Raw genomic sequence first — 19,477 nt, forward strand, 5'->3', positions numbered from 1 at the left:
AAGACAATGATACAAAGTAAATATCAATATGAAACATCTGTGTCTGACTGTCAAATATAAAAGAAGTAATGCATACTGTCCTACTCATACTCATCGTCATATCATATATGCATAAATGTATAACCTGCCCGCCCATATAGGTACGGTGTGATAATGTATAAGTTTCCCGTCTATATCGAATCGGTGTGACAATCATAACATTAGCCTGCGTCCAGGCCTCCCGCGTCCGGGGTATCATCTCATGCCGCCCACTAGTGGTGTCTGCCCATGCCATTTGGCCATGGTGTATAGTTACCCGCCTTAGCGGTGACTGCCTGGCCATATAGGCGCAGTGTAATATCATCATCATTATGCTCATCACAATATACTCATTATAATATATATGCATACATGGAAACTCAAAGACAACTAAATATTATCGGGGTGACATAAGGTCGTGATCCCCCGATTTCATTATGGAGCATTCATTGACATTCTACCTCACCTTGAAGGAATTAGAATGTAAGGTGAGTGTAAACAATAAATAACATCATTTACGTTATAGGATTCATCATATCCTACATTTTAGAATCTTTATACTTTAACTCATCATCATCTTTATAGGGCTCATAATATATCTCTTATCTTATGCAGCTATTCATGGACATAGACTTTTAGCTTTCCGGAATATAAGAATTCATGAAAAGGAATGAAGAGTCACGATATAGGATTCATGTCATTAGAAGGAAAGGGCTAGCCTCACATACCTTTGACATTTAACTAAGCTATCGCTTGCTTGTTCTCCTTTGATATCACGATTCTACCTTCAAGAGAGAATTCGCACTAACGTTAGTTAATCGATTATAAGAACGCGCTACTATTTCTAGGGAAAATTGGGCAGCACTTCCTTCGTTTCTACTATTTTTCCCACATTCTATATCAACTCCCAAATGCTCACAACAACATTCACAATATTGCAATCAACAATCATCACTTATATACAGTGACCACAATCCACCATTTCTCTTCAATTTCCCCACATTTATAATTATAGTTCACTATCGCGTTTTCTCATATATAATACTTATTTCATGGCCTAAACGTCATTTATAATGTATTCATATTCACAACACACCAACATTCATGATTCAATCCAACTACTATTCAACCATGACACTATTCACTCACTTATGACCCATTTTCTATGTCTTTCTTCAATTCAAGTGTCTTAACCTTCCAATACCTTAAACAACATGATATAGTCATGAAACCTACCTTAGATGATGGTGGGACAAGCTTTGAATAGAATTTCTCCTCTAGCACCAAAACCCTATTTCACTTTCCTTGAGTTTTCTTGAGATAGATGAACTTTAGCTAGGTTTCATACACTTTGTTTCATGGATTTGGTGTTATTGATCATGGATTTCCTTTGATTTGCTTATGGATGAAAAGTGGAGAATATTCTAGAGGTTTCTAGAGAGAAGTGGTGTGGAAATGAAATGAATTTAATGAGCTTGGGTCTCTTTTTAATGACTTAAAATCTGATTTGGAATGAACAGTAGTTGAAGCGCAACAGTGGTCGTAAACTCAGTTTACGGTCCGTATTTCAGTTTACGGCCCGTATTTTGTGGACGTATTAAAGCATAACAGAACCAGAAAGTCAGGCTGAGGACGTGGTGATTTACGAACTCAGTTTACGGGCCGTATTTCAGTTTACGGTCCGTATTTCAAGTCGTCTTTAACCATTTAAGCATTTGACAGAAAGTTGAAGTTTTGGAAGTTGAAATACGACATGGCAGTTTACGGGCCCGTAAACTACTTTACGGTCCGTATTTCAAGTCGTCTTTAACCATTTAAGCATTTGACAGAAAGTTGAAGTTTTGGAAGTTGAAATACGACATGGCAGTTTACGGCCCGTAAACTACTTTACGGTCCGTATTTCATTTTACGATCGACTGGGCCAAAGTGCAAATCTGCAACTTTCACGTTTTCAGAACCTATAATTAGTCATTATGGAGCATAACCTATCTCTTATTGCAATCGCCTTTGAAATCTTACTTAGGGTCATCAAACGTCATTCCCTTCTGATTAAAACATCGTATACTCGTATTCTTCGTTAATCTATTCGATGTACGAGATTGGAAATTTCCGAGGTGTAACACATCCAACTCCTTCTCATAATGCAAACTTTGATGAATTTCACCTTTATTTGATGCAACAAAATGTGGATATCTCCCAACTAGATGATTTGAACGTCTTAGCATGGTGGAAGAAATACAAGGTGAGTCATCCGATACTTTCAAGAATGGCTCGGGATATCCTTACGGTTCAAATATCAACTGTGGCTTCAGAAAGTGCATTTAGCCAAGGAAGACAACAAATTGGAGACTGTAGACACTCATTAACTGGATTTAGCTTGCAAGTACTAGTTTGCATTCGCGATTGGATTAGATCGGAGCGACGCAACCAAAACTCAGAAGGGTGGAAGGCGAAGAGGAATTGATTGAAGATCTGATAGCAAGTGGAGGAGACCAAATGGAAGACTTTGAAGATATCCCAATGACCGAATTTAATATTGCGGAGATCAGCGAAATAATTCAAACTTTTTGATTTTATTCTTGTACTACATTTTTGCAACTCATGTATTATTTGCAAATTAAAATTACAACTTGCAAATAAATGTTATCCATTAATGAATAAAATATATGGCTCATTGAGCTTTCTTCTATTTACTTGTGTTCATATTCTTACTTATATTAAGTTAGGAATATACCTAAAATATACTAAGAATATACTTATAATATACATCTACTTAAATTAAAAAAAATAGAAAGTTATATACTTGGAAAAATAACTTAAGTTATAATACATATATATATATATATATATATATATATATATATATATATATATATATATATATATATATATATATATATATATATATATATATATACATATATATTATAAGTAGCTAAGCATATAAGTTATGTTTTTTCTAAGTTTTTTTTCTAAGTTTATAAATTTCTATTTTATGACTTAAGTATATTTATATTATAAGTATATTCTTAGAGCCCGTTTGGATTGGCTTATAAGTTGCTGATTTCAGTTTTTTTGAGTGTTTGGCTGGCCAGCTTAAAGCCATTTTGTGCTTAAAATAAGTCAAAAAAAATAATTGGGCCTGTTTGGCTTAGCTTGTCTAAAGCAACTTATAAGCTGAAAACAGCTTATAAGCCAAAAAAAAATAAGTTGGGCTGCCCCAACTTATTTTTTTTTGGCTTATAAGCTGTTTTCAGCTTATAAGTTGCTTTTTTTAAGCCCATCCAAACAGGCTCTTAGTATATTTTAGGTATATCTAGTATAAATATACTTAATTTATAAATAGAAAGTTATACCTTAGAAAAAAACTTAACTTATATGCTTAGCTACTTATAATATACACATACTTGAGTTATAAAATGGAAATTTATAAACTTAGAAAAAAAACTTAAGTTATATAGTAACTTAACTTATAACCTTAGAAATAACTTAAACATAGTGTATATATATAAGTATATTATGTTATATAATATACATATACTTCACCTTGAGTTATAAAATAGAAATTTATAACCTTAGAAAAAAAAATTAATCTAGAATTTTATAAAATTCATAAGTTTTTAGTTAGTAAATATATAAACTGATATAACATATATAAATATATCTACAATATACTAAGAAATACTATAATATGTATACTTAAGAAAAAACAAAACAATTTTTTTTTTAGCTGGATACCCAGTTTTAGGGGTTGTACTCGGCCGGGCATGGTTTTTAATTTTCAACACGGTTAATCGATAACTACCACTGTTGCTGGGTTTTTAACCGATAATCGGCCGGTTGGGCAAACCGGCGCCGGTTCCGGGCCGGTTGAGTCTGGTTGACAAGTTTAAGTAAACATATAAAACCAGATCCATTGCCAATTAGAAAGCAAGGTGAAAGGGGTACTACATAGTACATACAGTTACACCTTAATAATCCTCATTTGTGCACTTGAGAGAGGGCGCCCGACTTTTTGGCCCCACCACTCTTTTTGAATTTCCAAATTCCCAATCCCTTTCTCTTCCTGGTAGGGTTTCAAATCAAACACCTAAAAAAATAAAAAAAATAAACTCAATTACACCCACTTCACTCTCCTTCTTTCTCTTTCCCACTCCCCAATTTCTCATCTCTCAAAAAAATTCAAATCCCTCATTCATTAAATAAAATCCTACATTTCACAACCCAACAATTATAGAGATGAATTCAACAGATTCAATAAAAAACCTTTTAGCAACTAGTGGTGGTGACACTGTTAAGTTATTTGACCTCTCATTAGAACCCCGTGATCCATGCATTCTTAGCTACATTCCTTCACCTGGTTTCCAAGTTAACTCCCTCAAATGGAACCATACTAGTTAGATACTCCCCATTCTATTAAAATCTTGATTTTTTTTTTTTTATGTTAATTTCAAATATTTAACTGTTTTGTAAAAAATGTATTTAAACGTTGTAGACTTGGTGGTGGCAAGTGCTGGTGATGACAAGAAGATATCTTTGTGGAGAAAAAATGGACAAAGTTTGGGGACTGTACCAATGGCTGGAAATGATGGTGGTGATAATATTGAGGTACCTTTTTTTTTCATTTAATTGCAATGTTGAAATTTTTAAGATTGTTTGGTGTTACCAGTAACTGTAAAATATGCAAGTTAAAGCCTTTTTGTTTATCTTAGTACTCCCTCTGGGCTCTGGTACGTTTGAGCTGTCGTCCTTACTAAAAATAGGTGGTCTGAAATAGTTAAATTTAGAAAAGCAAGATACAATTAACTACTATTAGTTTATACTATTACCCTTACTCGATAAATGTGGAGAGAGATTAATGTGGTGAGAAACGGTGTAGTATTAAATTGAGATCAAAGAGTAAATAACGATAATTTAGTCAGATTATCCTTATAGTAAATGTTTTCTTAAGGGGCGTGTAAATAAAAACATGACAAGTAAAAATGGACCGGAGGGAGTATCGTTTTAGCTACTTTGTCGTCCTGTTGTCAAAATGTAATATTTCCTTAATTGCCAATTATTTAAATGGATTTTGGCACAACTTCCTTTGAAAATGGTGAAGTTTGAGAGGTTAACGATATGCTGGATTGCAGCAACTTGAGAACCAACTTCCTTTTTACCTCTATTTCCTCCTGAAATTTACAGGAAGATTGGTGCTTTCATATGATGAGTTTTCTTTTAGAATGCACAGAACAGGTCTCGATGATATTCTCAGATATTAGAGAGATTTCCAAAACATAAGTGCACACTGACTAGCACATTTCAAATAGAGACATTATAGCACATTCAAACCATTCTAAACACTGGCCAGTCTGCTTTTGCCATATGCATTTTTATGCAACATGGGTACTTCTCTATTGTTCTCATAATACAAACAAAAGTAGGGTAAAGGGAAAATTAACAAAAAAAGAAAGATTTGAGCTGCTTTGCATAGTAGTAACAACAACAACAACAACAATAACAACATACCCAGTGAAATCCCACAAAGTGGGGTCTGGGGAGGGTAGAGTGTATGCAGACCTTACCCCTACCTTGGGTACCCCAACATTGTGCTCAATAGCTTCAAATATTGATTTTTCCCCAATAAAGTAATTTCAAGTATTGATTATGTTAAATTGCCCAAGGTCTTTTGTCTAGTGGTAAGAGCTCAGCACATAATGTCTGGGTTAGGTGCACTTCATGGGTTCGAACCTGTTTGTAGACAGAAGCCTGGTGTTTAAGTGGAGAAGGGCAGATGGTGTGCTCATTATCTACCGAGTTTTGAACGAATCACCAAGGACCCTTGGGGATTTCTCGGTTTATCAAAAGAATATTGATTATGATAAACACATGTATGATCTAATACGCTGACAGTGTCACTTCGGTTGGTGGATGTTGCAATCAAATATTCTCCAATAATTACTTTTTTATAGGGGGTTTCCCTATTTCAGGTGTTGAACGATAAGTTTTTCAAATACTGTTAAGAGTGTTAAGACGGCAACTCAAAAGTCGCTGCTTCAAGTTCACAGAAGAAAGACATCTGCACGACATCGTTTGAACATGATACTTTTGCTAAGAGAAATCCAAAATGATGTCATTTTTGCTAAATTAGAAAAGCATGTTTTGTCGTTGGCTTATAAGAATTCCACAATTTACTATATTTACTGATCAGAAAAGAGTACCGTACTTTATATCTTTGTATATTGAATGCACTTGCTGTAGATTTTGTGTTCTCCACTGGGTTTAAATGGGAGAAAGATAGGGTTTGTGGTAGGATAAAGAAATGGATCCTAGAAGGTCCTATGGCATATTCGTTGATGAAAAGAAGGATGCTGGATAAACATGTGCTATATTGCTATCCTGTGGCCAAAGGTGAAGATAAGAAGATTGATTAGAATAAAGTTAGGTTGCTATCCCATCCCCGTTATGTAACATGGGTCTTCAGTATAAGCTGTCAACATATTTTTGAAGCCCACATTGTTTAGTGGGCCTTATTAATAGTTACTCTATATCACTTGCAGGAGTCTATTTCAACAATTAACTTTAGCAGCAAAGCATCGAGATACATTTGTTCTGGAGGCAGCGGTCAAGTTGTAAGAATATGGGATTTGCAGCGGAAGCGTTGCATTAAATGGTTGAAAGGTCATACTGATACTATTAGCGGTGTAATGTACAATTGCAAAGATGAGCACTTAGCTTCTATCAGTCTTAATGGGAGTCTTATACTTCACAACCTTGCTTCTGGTGCAAAGGCTGCTGAACTCAAGGATCCAAATGGCCAGGTTAGTTCATACTTTCCAAGTTCCACTTTGCTGTAAAGCTGCAATTGGATTTTGATGTTTGGAATGATGCTTTGTTTTCTGATGCCATCGATCTTTGTCTGATTACTGCAAGGCCAGGTTTTGAGAGTGCTTGATTATTCAAAGATTAGCAGGCACTTATTGGTAACGGCGGGTGACGATGGATCTATCCACCTGTGGGATACTACTGGTCGCAGCCCCAAGGTTTGTTGACATTCTGGTATTCTGAGATGATAAAATTTGATTTCATTACATGTCGTGTTAGTACCTAGATCTGTCTTGGTTAACAGGGTTATAACTGGAGATTAGGAATTCCATTTTTCTTTCTCCTCGCCATCCGCATTTGCAGGTCAGATTTCATCTGCTGATTTGGTATAGGCAGTTGGCTAATGCCTATGATGAGTGTTTTCTGAAATAAGCATCAGCTATCCATTTGCAACTTACAACTGTTACTTCTGAGACGGCTTGACAGTCTTTCACTCATAAAAAGAGAATTTATCACTGCTCTTTCGGGGGTTTGGCAGTCAAAACTCACAAAAAGAGAGAGTATTACTGCTATAGGTGCTGTGCTGTTAGAAACGCTATCTGTTATGGCTTGTGGACTTCAAAGTTGGAGTGCGAGCTTGCATGTGACGTACAAAACACTACTACAACAACAACAACAACATACCCTGTGAAATCCCACAATGTGGGGTCTGGGGAGGGTAAAGTGTATGCAGACCTTACCCTATCTCGGAAGATAGGGAGACTGTTTCCGAAAGAACCTCGGCTCGAGAAAACATGACGAGAAAAGGTCAGATAAGCACAAACAGTTAAAGCAATATGAAAATGAAACTAACAAAAGCGAAAAAGTCATGATAAAGCAGTCTGAGAAAAAAAAGAGTAGCTACCACTAGGGCTGTGCATGTTAACGGTTAAACCAATAACCCGAACCGATTATTAAGTTATTGGGTTAATGGTTCGGGTTAATGGATTACCGGTTCGGGTACCGGGTGGTGTTTTTGGGTTATTGGCTTATTGGGTCGGGTTGCGGGTTGACCATTTTTGTTAACGGGTTACCCGATAACCCGATAACAATTTAATTAATTACACTTCTACCCTTTCATATATATTAAGTCACTTACACTACAATTAGGGTTACTTCATTTCATTTCATAAAACGCCTCTCTTTAAGCCTCTCTTACATCTTACTCATTCATGATGATTCTCAAGCCCCTTAAGCAGATTTGCTTGTACACTGTGATCTTGGATCTAGGCTGTTTATTAGGTGAATAAAGTTACTTTCTTGATTTATTTGATTCGGTATTGCAGTGCTTCTTTCTAAATACTGACAGGTAATTTCCCAGTTTCCATTATGACTTCCTGATTTGCCTTGCAAATTGCAATCAGTGTGATGGCACTATCAGCCTTCTATTTACTCCCTTCTCTCCGTTCTTTTGTTGTGTGAAATCTTAACGGTTAAACCGATAACCGAACCGATAACATACAACAACCGATTAACCGATAACCCATTAACCGATATTTTAACGGTTCTTTATCGGTTTAATATGTCTACAAACCGATAACCAATAAGTTAAACCGATAATTTTAAAACCCGAACCGAACCGACCGATATGCAGCCCTAGCTACCACAGATAAATAAGATAAATGAAGTACAAGAAACAACATATAGTAGCAAGAATCAAAGGACAATAGACTATAGATCAAAACTGCGACTACTTGTACGAAGGGATACGCGGGACTACCTACTAGCCTTCTACCCTAATCTGAGTCTTCCATAACCTCCTATGTAAGGTCATGTCCTCAGTAAGCTGGAACCGCGCCATGTCCTGTCTAAGCACCTCTCCCAAATACTTCTTCGGCCTACCTTTACCTCTTCTGAAATCGTCCATAGTCAACCTCTCACACCTCCGCACTTGGGCATCTGTGTCTCTCCTCTTCACATGCCCAAACCATCTCAGTCTCCCTTCCTGCATCTTGTCCTCCACCGATGCCACTCCCACCTTATCCCGGATATCTTCATTCCTAATCCTATCTTGCCTGGTGTGCCCACACGTCCACACGTCCATCGCAACATTCTCATTTCCGCAACTTTCATCTTTTGGACGTGAGAGTTTTTCACTGCCCAACACTCTGCCCCGTACGACAAAGTCGGTCTCATAACCACTTAGAGCTTGCCTTTAAGTTTTGGTGGCACCTTCTTATCACACAACACTCCTGAAGCGAGCCTCCATTTCAGCCACCCTACACCAATAAAATGTGTGACATCATCGTCAATATCCCCATTTCCTTGTATAATAGACCCAAGATATTTGAAACTTCCTATTGGATGGCCTGGGTACCAAGCCTCACTTCCACGCCAGCCTCATGTGTCACGTCACTGAACTTGCACTTCATGTGACGTACAAAACACTGAATAATGGATATAAATTTTTGAAGTTTTCAGAGAGAATTATTTCGGACCTCACAGTCCCTATCTCAGTACATATTTAGCCTCCCTACCTGCTGAAGTTAAGAACATGTCATGGTCCTTCCTCTGATCCTTCTCCGGTGCTCTTCCTTCCCTTTATTTCTTCGGAAGATGAGACGTGGATGTCCTTCCTTCCTCGCTTTCCGCAATTCCTTCCACTTCCCATCCTCGGACATGCTTTTATAGCCATAATGGTTGAATTTTCCAAGTGCAGTGATTTCTTGCTTTGCATTTTGTGTTAATCTTTTATTATCCCTCAATATAGTGGTTGACTTCTTTGGGTTGATGTCTCTCACTTGTACCTGTCTTGCCTGCTCTGCACTGTTTCATTGGATAACTGGTAATTTATTTTTATCTCTGGCAGGTTTCTTGGCTAAAGCAGCATTCTGCACCAACTTCTGGCATTAGTTTCTCACCATCAAATGACAAGGTTTTTTCTCTGTTATACTCATTAAACTAGTATACCTATTGCAGACCTGTTCTACTGGGAAGAACTGTAAATCCATCGTCTTGCCAAGTGATGGGAAGCATACTTAGGTGTGTTTTACTCTTATGATTGCAGATTGTTGCTAGTGTTGGTATGGATAAGAAGTTGTACACTTTCGACTCAGGGTCAAGAAGGCCATCATTCTGCATTCCTTACGAGGCACCTTTTTCTTCACTGGCATTTACTGATGATGGCTTCACTCTAGCAGCTGGAACAAGTAGTGGCCGAGTGGTTTTCTATGACGTTCGTGGAAAGCCACAACCTTTGACTGTTTTACGTGCTTATGGAAATTCTGAGGTCTTCTATTCTTATTTTCTTAATCAAGTATATTGTGTTAAGGGTTTGTCCCTGACTGTGTTTTTCTATTATGTCATTTTATTACCTTGGTTGGCAAAACATGAGAAAGGAAAGGATAGAAAAGATTCAGTTCTTATTGGCAAAGGATGGAGATATGGAACCATATAATAAGCCCTTATGGGGTGGGTAATACTTAAGTCCACTTATTGTCTTTAAAGTATTACTTCCATGATGCTAGAGGTGGATATGCATGCAAATGTTAAATGTGCTAGAAGGGGAGGAGGAGATGAGGGGAACAAGTAGGTGACCCACGGTTCTTCCAATATGGCATGTAGATTTCGATAAGTTAAAGATAGCCAGCATTTGCTTCGGCGAAAAGGGAGGTGGTTTCACAAGCTGTTGACCACCTATGATCGCTTAGGGTGCAGCAATAGGGTTGAAAACCGGTACATCACTTAGTAAGGCACTGGTTGGTCAAATGTGGATAAGAATTGAACACACTTCTCAATTTCCTAAAATCGAAAACATTGTTAAGATATCCTCGTTTCTTCCTTGGCTAAGTGTTTCCTTGTGGGATTTGTGTATCAAGGGTAGACCAATGTGCATAATTTGATTGATGAGTAGGAAGATTGTATGCAATGTTGCCTTTTGGCATTGGGCAGGGGAGCTGGTCCGAGAAGCTCTTCTTCTTCCTCACTCTTTCACACACTCTCTCTCTTGCTCAGAAAAAGTAAACAGCATGGTGTTTCTGTATCTATTTGTATATCAGTATAAGCAGACCAATGGTATCCATGCTGATATTCATCTTTTATCATGTCCTTGTTGTTGTCCTTTATATATTTTGTTTATCAGCTTGTTAACTTTACTTATGTTCCTCGTTACTGACACTAACCTTCTTACTACTATCTGATTTATTTTCTCTTACTAGCGAAGTGCGATATGAATTTACAGGCTGTGATAAGTCTATGCTGGCAAAGAGCAAAACCTGTAATAGTCAATGAAAACAATTGCACAACAGAAATGGCTCTTCTGGGAAGTGCTGTGGAGGATTCAATTTTAATGCCTGACCCACTTCCCACTATGGTATCATCAAGCCTAACAAGTTCTATGACAACATCAGGTTCCAGAACCACTGTTCGTTCAGGTTCTGTGGACTCGTTTTCTTTTCCAGCAGGCATTACGGGATCTACATCTGGAACACTAGGTGTATCTCCATCCGAGGAAACACCCATAAGAAGTAGTTTGTGGAAAGGTGGATCTTTGGCAAGATTACACGCTCCTCGTAACTTCAAGGATGATATGGAAGTCTTTTCTCCTCTCGTTGAAGTTCAGCCGATTACACCTTCACTTGATAAGTTGTGGGATGATCAGGAAGGTTTTAAAAAGGACTTTGATAAGAAATCATCTTTGCTATTACCTTCTTCTCTAAGGTTTCCCCTTTCAGTTGAGGGTGGCAATGAGAACCGCCCTATATTTGATTGGAAATCAAGTCCCTTGCCCAAACAGGTTTGGATCTTGTCTGGTTGATCTGCCTTGATTTTTTTTGTTGTTGGAAAGCAAATTATTTCCTTGATTGCAGGACATTTGGTGAAATTGTGAGTTGCTCTTCTATATACAGAAATGGTTGACTTGTTTGTCCAAATTTCCTATGTTGTTGGGTGCAAAATAGTGCTGCTTTTGATATCTAGTTGAAGTAACTAATATCATAACTCCTTCATTCTTGCGCGCTAGATAATTTGTGAAGTCAGTCCAAACGTGGTGTTATTCTGAAGCTGAATTCAATGACTGGGTTTAGCATTGAAATGCATTAGTTGTTTTCCTTGACAAGCATTTAATATCGTTCACATTCCTGCAGGACGATGCTTCTTCTGCACAGTTGTCTTCTACTTCTGTATCTTCCCATGACTCTTCCTCCATAACTCCTCCAGAAGCTTGGGGTGGTGAGAGATTATCTGATAGATTATCTCACCTTCGTCAGTCAGGAAACATGCCTTCTCGTTTTGCAATCTCGACATCTGGTCCTCTTGCACAAGGAACTATGTTATCTGGATTACAGGATACTTTTCCAGCAACTCAGAGTATCAGCTCTTTGACCAGTTCTAGTCTGAGTTTGGCAAATTTGCGCATTAAAGAAAATTCAAATGAAGAAACTTCTCTAGGATCATCGGAACACTTCCCCTCTAGTTCCACATCTTTTTCAGTTGGAACAAAAGGCGTTACTGGGCAGGGTACTCTTGATTCAACTATGTCCCTCCCACGGAGATTTTCCAGTTATGCTGAGAGAATAAGCACCGCACCATACTTTAGTGACGGAACCCTTTCTGTTGGTTCTCCAAAAATTAAGAAAACTGGTGCTGAAACAAGGGAGGAGCTTCTGAATAGCTTGTTATCTAGGTCGGACACGTCATCTGCTACAGCAGCTGGTGCTTTCCAAGCAATGAATGTATGAAACAGGAAAACCTGGCTGTTCCTCTCTTTATCTTAGGCATCATTTTGTTATGAATCATCATCATGGACTTTTTCACCTTCTGTGTTTTTTCGAAGAGAATCTTGGATGCATGAGCTGGTGGAAAGAGCCTTAATGATGAATCATTCCAAATGACAGACTTATCTTTTTCATAGCTAGTTTTCATTTGACCTATGGATTTTTACAGGGTGAAATTAAGCAATCACAAAAGTCCACAGTGCCTGAATTGCAGCAGGGAAGTTCCTTCACGCTCCAGCTGTTTCAACGTACACAAGAAGAAACTCTTTCATCCCTTCAAAAATCCATTCATGAGGATATGAGGAATCTTCATTTAGATATTTTAAGACAATTTCATATGCAGGAGGTACATTTCTTAACTTGCACTTTCCTAGTCTTCAGTTGTATAGTATCTCTTAGATTTGGAAACATTATGCAGATGGAAACTTCTAATGCTATGAAGTTGATACTGGAAAATCAAGCAGAGCTGATGAAAGAGGTTCAATTACTTCGAAGGGAAACACAGCAGCTTCGACAGTTATTATGACCAGAGTAGCTAGAGGTCTAGTCACTATGTATTCCTTCAGTTTTAGTCATGTACCGCAATGTTGTTTTAGGAGATTTGTACTGACAGGTGTGTAGTCACTAGCGAGTGCGGAAGTTTTATTGTGTGTTTATCGAAGTGTATGAGAATTTGGGGATTGATTTTACCCTAATATAGTAAATGAGTGTGTGAAGGCTGATCAATACTTGACAGTTAGAGCGCTGTTATGGTTGTGTACAGATAGTTGGCTAGGCCAATTTCAGAAATTTAATGTACAGATCATCTGATTCACTTTTATTAAAATACATCCTTCGCAGTCGGAGCATGTCTGATCTTTGTTTATTCATATGTTGTGATGTTCATGGGCTGCTTCTCAACAACAACAACAACAACATACCCAGTGAGTCCCACAACGTGGGGTCTGGGGAGGGTAGAGTGTACGCAGACCTTACTCCTACCTTAGGTAGGGAGGTTGTTTTCGGAAGACCCTCGCTCAAGAAAAGGCATATGAAAGGTCAGATATGGGCAACAAATCAAACATGGGCTGCTTCTCAGTGTTTGATAATTCTAGCAGTTAAGTGTTAGCATCTGTCTAGTTTCATAAGCAATTTTTATAGTGTGTCAATTTTGTAGTACTACTTGGTTTTAGAAATTATTCCATTGATGTTAGTAAATAGGAATGGTATTAGAACTTCATATTTATATAAGCACCCTTTTATGTTTAGCCATCTAGTTTATTTCCTTAGATTTGTTAGATGTGCCTGGAGGGCACCAGTGAAGTCAGCCTTGGTGCTTAAAACTAGACTTTCTCCTCCTTTCTTTATATTACTTTATATTTATTGTACAACTTAGCATGGTAATAACTTCAATCTGATGTAATTTTCATTGTTGTGGTAAATCATAGGAGCACTTGAAAACTCATCAGAAATAAGGTTGCCAAAGGTCCACTGTCATTTTTATTTCTTGCCGTATAATTTGTGGAATTGGCTGCGCTTAGAGTAACGTATTCTCATTCCTAATCAATTTGAAAAGTAATAAATTACATCAAGAGCAAATGGTAGAAGCAGAAATGAAATTAGCACAATAGCTTCGCATCTAAGGCATTTTTCTACCATCAGAATGTTTTGTTTTCTTTGAGTAAACAAACTTATCTTTTTTCCTTGTAGGATAACAACTTCTTCAGTTTTGTAGGGTACTCCTAGAAAATGTATTAAGAAGTGGGAGTGAACACGATTGAAACCTGTAAAAGCTTTGGAACCCATTGAACTTCAATAGTGTGAGCGTCGCCTGACGAGAAAGAAAATATACAATGAGCACTAATGCAAGCCAGTATAAGTTCGAGAAAGCCTTGTGCTAAGGGACTAGTGGAAGATCACCAAGATCCAAATTCCACTTGATTAGCGTAGAAACAACATATGTGAGTAGTAACAAAGCTAGTCATAATAAATATATCAGTAGAGAACTCAAAAGACAAAGCTATCAGTGATTATTGTGTTAAGTCAAAAGACATCAAAACTGCACCGATTCAGATCTAAAAAATGCTCAGCCTAAAGCAAAAACGTTGGAAGTGCCAGCCCCAAAAATTGAAAGGTCACAAGAAGTCCATTGAGATAAAATTCAGATCACATTTAGTTCAAAGTCAATCATGCACAAAGTGACTCCGTTAACGATTAGCAAACATGAAAAAATAGGAAATGCAATCTCATGAGCAAGCAGCAACATACTTCAACGAAAACTAGCTGATAAAAGCCCAAAGAACAACTCCCAATAGAGAACTCCCTCAAATTATATGGCTGTATAAAATTCACCAACATTTCCATTTTAACTTGCCAAAGACTCGGATGTCATTGTATAGTAACTTTATCAATTGTGGACAGTAAGATTTAGCAAAAATAACCAAAAGAACAGTATTGATCAATGACAGACATGTAGCCAAACTAAAACTACCCTACTAAAACATCAGGACATTAGCGACAATTCTTCAAACAAAGCAGAATCTATGCCTCAATAAATTTCTTGACATTCTTAAGCCACGTGATGTATTCTCTGCCGTCCTTGTTGATCATATACTCATGCAAGAAGTTAGTTGTGCTGGGTTTGATCCCCCTAATCTCCAGATACTTGTGGAAAGCCTTTTGGAGGTTCTCATCCAAATCACTGATAGGAAAAGCACATCTATTAGTATAACAAAAACAGAAAAGAACGAAGATAGCATAAAGAGTCATTAATTAAATTTTAAGACTCACGCGAAATCAGGTCCTTCATAAGCAATCTGATCCTCGGAAGCATTAGGATCTTTGATTCCCAAAGTCTCAATGACAACCTCATCAGCAAAAGCTGTGAGACCAAACTCCAATGATGGTCCATTCTTCTTATACACCTTAACGACCAAAGGAATTTGGGACTGATTGGCCCTTTCGCTGTCATTGTCAGCATCGTTGTCATCCGCTTCATCACCAGTAACAAGGTCAGGCATGTGAACTTCAACATCAACAGATTCACCTTGATACTCTCTTGTCAATGTTATAGTCTGTTGTCCCGGATGATCTTCAATCTTGAACGGGAAACCCTCAGGAACCTCCTCAACCTGCAATCATAATGAAAAATAATGATAATAGTCTAAAGACTGCTAATCCAGTAGCAATATTTTTCGTAAAATAGAAAACAGCATAAATTTAAAAAGTTGAAGTAATCAACAGAAGTTCATCAATATATAAAATAAAGTACTCCTGTTCATCTCATGTACACTATAACTATTTGGAAGTAAAAGGGTTCAGCCACTACGAATTTTTTAATATCTTAAATCATAAAAATACTAAGAGTATCTTATCTGGTTTCTAATTCTGCACATTTTGAAGGAAAAAAAAAAATTCATACCAAGAATTTGATGCTTTGACCATTACCCTGAAACTGGTCGTTCGTTTTATAGGTAATTTTTCTCCATAAGTTGGTCTATAACAAGATCCGTTGAGAACTAAAAACAGAAACAAATATTATAATCCAAAATTACACGATAGCTATTAGCAAATGAAATACGTAAATATGTAGATGGTATTCGAAAACATTTCTTTTTACTCATTTAACTAACATTAATATTGATTTGGCACTGAAATTGGTCTATAACAGGACCACAAGAGCAACAAAAAACAGAGAAGAAATATTAGAATCCGTAAATTTCCGGAAAAAATAATAATTAAGAAACGAAATAAGGTAAATATGTGGATAGTAATTCAAACACATTCTTGTTACTCATTTAACTAATATCAATATTCTTTTTCCGCTCGAGCCACTTAATAGCACATATAAAGAACAAAAACAAAAAAAGAACAGAAAGAAATATTGTAATTCAATTTTCATTCAACACTAACAAAAACAACTCAGTTCATTATCCATTTAGTCTCTTCTAAAATGGAAAATAAAAAACAAGATCCGTGGAGGAACTAAAAACAGAAACAACCAAAATTACAGAATAGCTATACGCAAACGAAATAAGGTAAATATAGAGATATTAGGTAGTATGTAATTTAAAACATTCTATTTTACTCATTTAACCAATATTAATACTCATTTGCCACTCGAGCTACTGAAACTGGTCTATAACAGGAACACATATTAGAATTCGATTTTCATTTAACATAAACAAAAATAATTCAGTTCACTATCCTTTAATTTCTAACATAGAAAAGAAACCCAAAATTACTCGATAGCAATGAGCAAACGAAATACGTAAATATGTAGATAGTATACAAAAACATTTCTTTTTACTCATTTAACTATTAGCAATGAAATTGGTCTATAACAGGACCACATATAAAGAACAAAAAAAAAACAGATAAAAATATTAGTATCCGTAAATAACAGGGAACTATTAGCAAACGAGAATAAGGTAAATATGTTAGTAATAGTTTTAATATTCATATGCCACTTAAATTAGTCTATAACAGTAAAGAGCCAACCAAAAAAAAAAAACCGGGAAGAAATATTATAATAAAAAAAATTCAATTCGTCATGTTTAATTTCTTCTAAAATAGAAAAGAAACCCAAAATTACAAAATAGCTATTAGCAAACGAATTAAGGTAAATATGTAATAATAATTGAAAAACAATTCTTTTTACTCATTAAGAGCTACTGAAATTGTTCTATAACAGGAGAACATAAAAAAAATAAAAAAAAAACAGAAGAGAAAGTAAATATTAGAATTTAATTTTCATTTAACATAAACAAAAACAATCCATTTAATTTCTTCTCAAAAGGAAAACAAAACCCAAATTACATTAAACCAAACCTCGTCATCAGGTTCCTCAGCACATGCAATTTCAGATTGAATAACTTTAATGAGCGCTTCATCAGAACTTGGCCTCTTTGTTGAATAACAATGAACTGTTGAGCTTCTAAACAAGTTTCTACAACCACCATTACGGTTAACTACCGTAGACAACAAAGCAGAGGATCGATATTGGTAGCTCTGAGTTCTAGCCATCACCCGAACAGCGTAAGGTACAACCTGAGAAGCTGCCCTTCTGATTATGTTAGTCACAGCCATTTTTTGAGAGAGAGATTTTTAGGGTTTAAGGAGAAAGGGAGGCTTTGGGTTTAGGGTTTTTGGGTGCATGTGTTATTAATAGGAGGGTTATGGACTTGAAGGAAATGTACACTTGAATTGGGGGTACAATGGGAAGTCACGGTTATTATATTACTTTTTTCTGTGTTCAAGTGGCCGTTTGGCCGTCAGTATCTTTTCTTTTTGACTTTTTTCCCGAGTTGAATTTCAAAAATTATTTGGATATAAAATTTTTGGAAAATTTCGAATTTTAACTTCAAGCTGAAATTCAGAATTTTTTGGTTTTGAAAAAGACCAAAAAATTATTTTCACTTTCTTCACTTCAAATCACTCATTAAAAAAAAAAAATTGTATTCATAGATAAACACAATTCCAATGTCCAAATACTCCCTTCGGTTGAACAGCGCCAATTTGCACAATTGGCCTTTGTTGGGGGTGGTCTTTAGTTTTTGTCCCTCAAATTGTTGGTCTTTAATTTTTCCAAGGCAAGGCCCCTAAAATACCCCAAGGTTCTCGGTTCGAACTCCGGCTTAGTCATATAAAATTAAAAAAAATCGCAAAGCAAGCCTTTGCAAAAAGTTCTTCCTTATGTGGCAGACTTTGCTTTAAGGCATAACTAAAAGTCTGCCGGAGAGGGCATAACTTTGCCTTATAAGACAAACTTTTAGTTATGCCTTATGGAAAAGGTCCGCCTTATGAGGCATACTTTTAGTTATGCCTTAACTAAAAGTCTGCTCCATAAGGCGGAACTTTTCCTTAAGGCATAACTAAAAGTTTGCCTTAAGGAAAAATCCCCCCTTATGGGGCAGACTTTTAGTTATAAAAAGTTTGCCTTATAAGGCAAAGTCTATCTATTAAGGAAAAGTTCTACCGTATGGGGCAGACTTTTAGTTATGCCTTAAGGCAAAATATGTCGCATAAGTCATAACTTTTGGAAAGCCTTGCCTTGTGAAATTATTATTTTTTTAACTGAGCGGAGGTTCGAACCCAGGACCTTAGGGTATTTTTGGCCACCTTTTCAAGCGAAGGCCAAACTTAAAGACCAGCAATTTGAGGGGAAAAATTTAAAGACCACCCCAAAAGAAGGGAAATCCGCGCAAAACAATGTTAAAAAAGAGTGTCCATTAGCCATTTAGGCCTCATTTGTTTTCATTATGATTAAGATGTTGTCTCTAGATCTGAACACTGAATGATTAAGACTGTTTGTTTTTCAACATCTGAATATGCTGAATGTATTTATTTAAACATAATAACTAGACAATTCAAATAAAAAAGTAACTAAATATTAGAAAATAAATACAATTTTTTTTAACAAGAAATTATTTGTAAAAAAATGAAACATTTATGTTCGATAGTAATGGCAGAGATATTTTGTAGTGGTGGTGGGTGGAGGGTTGTGGGGGTGGTAGTGGGGATGTCGTGGGTATGGGGTAGAGGGGAGGTAGGTGGTGGTAAGGGGGTTGGGGGTAAGGTAGGTTGGTGGTGGGGGATAAGGTGGGGGTGGTGAATGGCGTGGGGGTTGGGGGTAGGAGCGGGTGTGTAGTGGTAGGGGTGGTGGTGGGTAGGTGGGGGCGTTGGGGCGGTGTTGGTGGTGGCGGTGAGTGAGGTAGGGGTAGGGTTGGGGGTGGGTGGTGCGGGGTTGGTATAGGGGGTGGTGTAGTTGAGGGTTGGCGTGGGGGTGGGTGGAGCTGGTGTTAAAAATTATCCAAACAAGTACCTCTTAACGATGTTAAGACTTTGTTCAAGATCTTAATAATTAAGACCTATTCAGAGCAAATAAGTGCTTAGATCTTAACGTAAACAAATGCATTTAATGT

The 19,477-nt window shown here is 36.8% G+C and overlaps 2 protein-coding genes across 3 annotated transcripts; one reads left to right on the top strand and one right to left on the bottom strand.

Moving 5' to 3' along the window:
* Positions 1 to 3,965: 3,965 nt before the first annotated feature.
* On the top strand, positions 3,966 to 13,423 carry LOC132637738 (protein NEDD1). Of its 2 annotated transcripts, XM_060354787.1 has the most exons (10): positions 3,967 to 4,414; positions 4,514 to 4,626; positions 6,558 to 6,818; positions 6,936 to 7,040; positions 9,671 to 9,736; positions 9,869 to 10,090; positions 11,042 to 11,596; positions 11,946 to 12,533; positions 12,745 to 12,921; positions 12,994 to 13,423. In XM_060354787.1, the coding sequence occupies exons 1-10, from the start codon at positions 4,258 to 4,260 to the stop codon at positions 13,099 to 13,101; spliced, it is 2,352 nt and encodes a 783-aa protein (XP_060210770.1). In that variant the 5' UTR covers positions 3,967 to 4,257; the 3' UTR covers positions 13,102 to 13,423. The 2 variants fall into 2 exon arrangements, with proteins under 2 accessions (XP_060210775.1, XP_060210770.1); XM_060354792.1 differs by lacking the exons at positions 9,671 to 9,736; positions 9,869 to 10,090 and having other exon boundaries at positions 3,966 to 4,414.
* A 1,443-nt stretch (positions 13,424 to 14,866) lies between these two features.
* On the bottom strand, positions 14,867 to 17,733 carry LOC132637751 (uncharacterized protein At2g39795, mitochondrial-like). Its single transcript, XM_060354798.1, has 3 exons — positions 17,385 to 17,733; positions 15,345 to 15,685; positions 14,867 to 15,255 (listed from the first exon to the last, which is right to left on the bottom strand). Exons 1-3 carry the CDS (start codon positions 17,640 to 17,642, stop codon positions 15,096 to 15,098), a joined length of 759 nt encoding a protein of 252 aa, XP_060210781.1. The 5' UTR covers positions 17,643 to 17,733; the 3' UTR covers positions 14,867 to 15,095.
* Positions 17,734 to 19,477: the final 1,744 nt, after the last annotated feature.

This window comes from Lycium barbarum, chromosome 1 (assembly GCF_019175385.1).
Source record: "Lycium barbarum isolate Lr01 chromosome 1, ASM1917538v2, whole genome shotgun sequence".
NCBI classification, from domain to species: domain Eukaryota; kingdom Viridiplantae; phylum Streptophyta; class Magnoliopsida; order Solanales; family Solanaceae; genus Lycium; species Lycium barbarum.

What these genes read in the sequence shown, in the direction of transcription:
- LOC132637738 (XM_060354787.1), top strand. Translation starts at nt 4,258, where the DNA reads ATGAATTCAACAGATTCAATAAAAAACCTTTTAGCAACTAGTGGTGGT. An exon ending in TCAAGGATCCAAATGGCCAG is followed by an intron (nt 6,819 to 6,935) that starts GTTAGTTCATAC and finishes CTGCAAGGCCAG; the next exon opens with GTTTTGAGAGTGCTTGATTA. An exon ending in TCTCACCATCAAATGACAAG is followed by an intron (nt 9,737 to 9,868) that starts GTTTTTTCTCTG and finishes TTATGATTGCAG; the next exon opens with ATTGTTGCTAGTGTTGGTAT.
- LOC132637751 (XM_060354798.1), bottom strand. Translation starts at nt 17,642, where the DNA reads ATGGCTGTGACTAACATAATCAGAAGGGCAGCTTCTCAGGTTGTACCT. An exon ending in CTGAGGAACCTGATGACGAG is followed by an intron (nt 15,686 to 17,384) that starts GTTTGGTTTAAT and finishes TTATGATTGCAG; the next exon opens with GTTGAGGAGGTTCCTGAGGG. An exon ending in TATGAAGGACCTGATTTCGC is followed by an intron (nt 15,256 to 15,344) that starts GTGAGTCTTAAA and finishes TTTTCCTATCAG; the next exon opens with TGATTTGGATGAGAACCTCC.